The 4629-nt window shown below is 33.6% G+C and overlaps 1 protein-coding gene across 5 annotated transcripts in view; it reads right to left on the reverse strand.

The window, feature by feature from the left end:
* Window positions 1-1772: 1772 nt before the first annotated feature.
* Window positions 1773-4629, reverse strand: part of SYNCRIP (synaptotagmin binding cytoplasmic RNA interacting protein) — a 36869-nt gene continuing 34012 nt past the window's right edge. For 3 of the 5 annotated variants that reach the window (XM_048845076.2, XM_048845074.2, XM_048845071.2), the window contains exon 11: window positions 1773-4529. In XM_048845076.2, the coding sequence (XP_048701033.1) occupies window positions 4488-4529 (42 nt within the window). In that variant the 3' untranslated portion in view covers window positions 1773-4487. The remainder of the gene's footprint in view (window positions 4530-4629) is intronic. The other 2 variants (XM_048845077.2, XM_048845075.2) reach the window with 1 other exon arrangement.

Raw genomic sequence — 4629 nt, forward strand, 5'->3', positions numbered from 1 at the left:
GCAGGCAGAGTCAGTGAGAAAAGCACTTCAACGCAGAAGCTTGGCACTAGAAATCCTGGCTCAGCTGATGGAGCTGGTCCTCTCTCAGACTTGAGATCAGTTAAAGCAAGTGCTCATAGCCAGCAAAGATGGCTGGTTAACAGTTTGAGCCCCAATTTAAAAAATTTAGCCAGATCCCTATGCTCATGCTGAGCTGGTTACAGAATTAGGAACCAAGTCATCTAAGCTTCATATCTGTGCAAACAAAACAAAATCTGAGAGTTTTCAGATTATAGAGCATTTTGAGAAATAATGCATTTTTCTTATTTTGTGTGTATATATATTTCCAATACCTGCTTCGGAGATGATTTTAAGCAAGCATCATCCTCTTCATTAAGTCCTCACAAATGTGTTTGATTGTAACTAATTTTGGTATGAAAGGAGCACTATCAGCTTGAGACTTGGTGAATTCAGAAAACGGTCACACTTATTTTTATGTAGCCACCAACCTAGGTCTCCATTTCTGTGTATGTTACACTTAATTTTTTTTCTCCTATTGCTTTGTAAAAATCACACACAAATGTAATAATAGACTGGCTAAACAAGGGAAGAGTGAAACAGACTATAAGTACTGACAAATGCACAAAGTGAAACTGGAAAAGAAAAAACAGGTTTTAGTAATAGCAATTGTGTGAGATATAGAATAGCAGGTAATATTTTCAGACAGAAGTTTGATTTAGAATTGGTAGGTGTCACTTTAAGAGAAGACTTGTGTAATTTGAAGTTCTAATGTCATCCTGTTATCACAGTATAGCAACAATAGCAATTTCCCTTCTTTTAAATCTGTAGTGTTTACAGGGACATTCAGGTAAAAGTAAAACAAAGAAATATAATTTTTAATTACCTATATTATTAAAATAGTTTCTCCTTTCACTGTTATTTCCTTTTTGCATTTCTCAGCTTAGACAATGGAAGTATTTTAGTCAATTTCACTTTCACATGCTCAGGAACGTGCAGGATGCACACAGGACAGGACTAAGTTTATTTTTAAAATGGTCTTCATTCTAAATAAGTTCCTGGTAAGGTACTGATCTGAAGACTTGTAAAAAGCTTTTTCACATATCCTAAGTTTTGAGTGAAGTTGGATTTAACCATGCTTCTTTAAAAAAAGAACACAATAGTAACAGGACTGTACAACCCCCTTTTAACAAAAACAAACTTGAATTTTAAAACGAAGCATACTTTCAAATGACATTTTTGGAGTGTTTATAAACCAGAAGTGTTAAGCAGCACAGATTTCTAATTTCTTCTTAAATTCAACTATCCTGTGAATTTTGGAAGAGATCTGCACACACTAGTGTGGAACTATTAGAGCTCATACTCAATTCTTTCCAACTATTTCAGCAGAGAAAGACCCCATGAACACAACTGCAGGTAGTAAAATATTTTAGATAGTAAACAGTTGCTTTTAACATGTTGATAGGAAGTGTGTGTATTATGTTCATTTATATCATATTCCATAAAAACTGCATTATTGCTGTAGAACATTTCAAGTTTACCAACACCCAGTACAACCAAACCAACCTTTTATATATGCACTTGCCCATCTTCAATATCATTAATACGTAATATTGAAGTTTGTTTTGTTTCCTTTAACAACCAAATTTAAAGCTTTGCAAACATCTTAACATTTCTTGTTTTGAAAACTTATTTTGCACAATATCATGAAGTCATCACATGCATTTTTACTTTAGCTTTCAGATCATATTGCTAAAAAACTGCACCAATATCAGAACAGTGCAAATCATATTTAATTTTAAAAGTTATAATGGCTTGAGTTCATAATTATTAAAAAGAACACTGTCAAGATTCTGGTAGTTTTGTTTACTCACCATTGCTTACATTCCATTCAAACAAAAACACTTCCTTGTCAATTTTAACATTTTCCAATATTTTCCCTCTGTACTTTAATTAGAGCTGAAATGGATGGATATTTGTCCACAATTTCAACTTACATAGTGCCTTAGTGTCATATCTTCTTTGCCCACCAGCACCAATTGTTAACACAATTCTGAAATAAGAAGGTTTTCAGTTTTTCCAACAGAGAAGGAAAAAAAGTAGCACTTGTGAGACCACAAAAGCATTTTTCAATTTTTCAGCAATGGAGAGATTTAAGTGATATAGAAATTGGAGGATTTTGCCTCTTCCCCAGTGCCCAATTCATTAAACCCAAATTTGTGACTTACTGTAAAAGTGATACAAACACCCTGACAGTGTTCCTTATAAAACCATATATGACAGTAAAAGTGCCAGTAGGCATGGCAACCTCTTTTGAAGGGAGCATTAACTCCTTGACACTGGGAATTGCCAGCACCAAAGATTACATTGAATTTCAAAATTATACGTAAGGGTACATGTATTTAGCAAACCCACTTTCCATTAGCCTAATATTCTATCAATGTTTGAAATTTTAGAAGCTGATTCAATATCATACTTTTATGCTCAAATCTGAGGAAAAAGAAGTACTTTCTTTAGCATGGGCAGTTTACGAAACTGTGGCAGCAAATGCCTCATTAAGCATTGACTACTCAATTTACCATCATCCACTTATGTTTAAGGTTCATAACTGGCAAGGCACATTTACATATTCCAATGAATACTTGACAATTTTAAATTACACTTCATGTCCCAGCTATCCCAGTAATTGACATACAACATACTAAAATGGTTTATTAAGGTAACAAAAAATTCAATTAATGTGAAACATACAGGCTATTGGCAACCACTATTCTAAAATTATGTAAATACAAGTAAACATACTGAAATGTGTGCGATTCTAAGTTTTTAAACCAGAAGATCTCTGTACTAACACACATTTATATTAATGACACATAAAAAAAATAAAAACTTTATTACAAAAATAAGTTACACTCGCCTCCAGCTTACAGTATAAAACAATTTTATTTGCAGGAATGCAAAATGATTGTTTGCCATGAGCATTTTCAACATATGACATATCTAATTTTTTAATAAAATTTGCATTTACTGGGGGGAACTGGTGTGTATAAAACCTTAATTAGGTATAAGCTTCAATTTTCATTGTGGTGCCTATGGGTATGTAGTATAACTGCAGTATCCCTTTGGGAAAGGGGATAAGGGAAGCTCATTATGTCAAGTCCAAGTTAAATCATAATTTCACTTGTCTTTACCTATACGAGTTTGGACTTAATTTTTTTTTTTGAAAGGTGATTCAATAGAGGATGCTTCACCACTGAACGCTCACTGTCATCAAGGTGCTTTAGAAAATTAAAAACATAGCACAAATGATTGTACTCTACTCTACAGGTTATCATGATCTGCATAAGAGAAATGGAAAGCTGATCCACGTGTTTTTACAGCGATCAGCAATAAGAAATGCACTAATGAAAACATACCTTTTACCTAAAAAGCTAAACTACAGCCATATACTATTTTCTATGATTTATGAAAAACTTCAAAATATCCAAATGTCAGGCTTCACTGTACAGTTGTCAGTTTTAGTCTGACCTTTTATAAAGGGACACTGCAGTATTTAGTACAAGTTGCTGATGCACTTTTTTGAACATCTGATGTCTTACAAAAGTAACATCTTGCTAAACTATTATACATCCAAATAACTACAATATCTGAAGAAGCAAGGCTGCTTTTTCAGCCACAAAATACGACAAAAGCAAGGCCTGTTATGATGGTCATGAGGAAATCTTACAAAGCCTCTGAAACTAAAGGCAACTAAGAATGTTACATTTGGTATATTATCTTACCCTCATATCATATTAAACAAGCCTTGCTTTTATCTACAAAGATTTTCTATGTACAGTACAGACAGGGTATAGTTCAATCCTCTGCTACTGAGGTAGTTAACCAACCCTTTAAAAAAGGTTCTGAAAAGAACCACTATCTGGAATGCCTGACTAACCAGCTCTGATGATTACACCTGAAACTGCTGTATCTGAACACAATCCAAAAGTGATTACTATATAGACAATCATGATTAACCTTCATGAGCAGAAATAAAATTTAAGGATACCAATGATGGCATTCATCTATACCACTGCAATAAAAATTTCAATGCAAGAATGCAAGAGAATACCACTTTTGGAATCCTTATAATTAAGAAAACCTGGGAGGGAAAACCTACTTAAAGCAGATTTTTATTTTTATTTTTTTAAAGAAGAACTTTATTCTTTATGAAGATACCATGCTAGAAGTTAAGGATTTTGTTGAACACATTGGGGTAATAGAGTAGCTTTAGTTTAATAATTTGCACTGCAGAGAAAACTGTTAAAGAAATTCATATCAAAGTCCAAGTATTAGTTCAAAATGTCCCATATTTGAATCCATGATCTTCGCAGGAAGGTCTTCTGCAATAGAATATGCTCCTATACAGCCGAGATACTTAAGGTTGCTTGATTTCCTTACCATTACTCCACTGCAAGCTTCTGGTGTAATCCCACATAGCAAGTCAGTCTTCATTGTAACAGGTCAGGACCGGCCTCGACCCCTTTTCCCTGCTAGCCAGGTAACAAAAGGAATCAGTTAGATAAATCATTTTAAACTCAGATCTGTACATGTTAACATAAAATCTTAGAAAGAATGAATTTAAAAGTAAAG

Source organism: Caretta caretta, chromosome 3 (genome assembly GCF_965140235.1).
Source record: "Caretta caretta isolate rCarCar2 chromosome 3, rCarCar1.hap1, whole genome shotgun sequence".
NCBI lineage: Eukaryota > Metazoa > Chordata > Testudines > Cheloniidae > Caretta > Caretta caretta.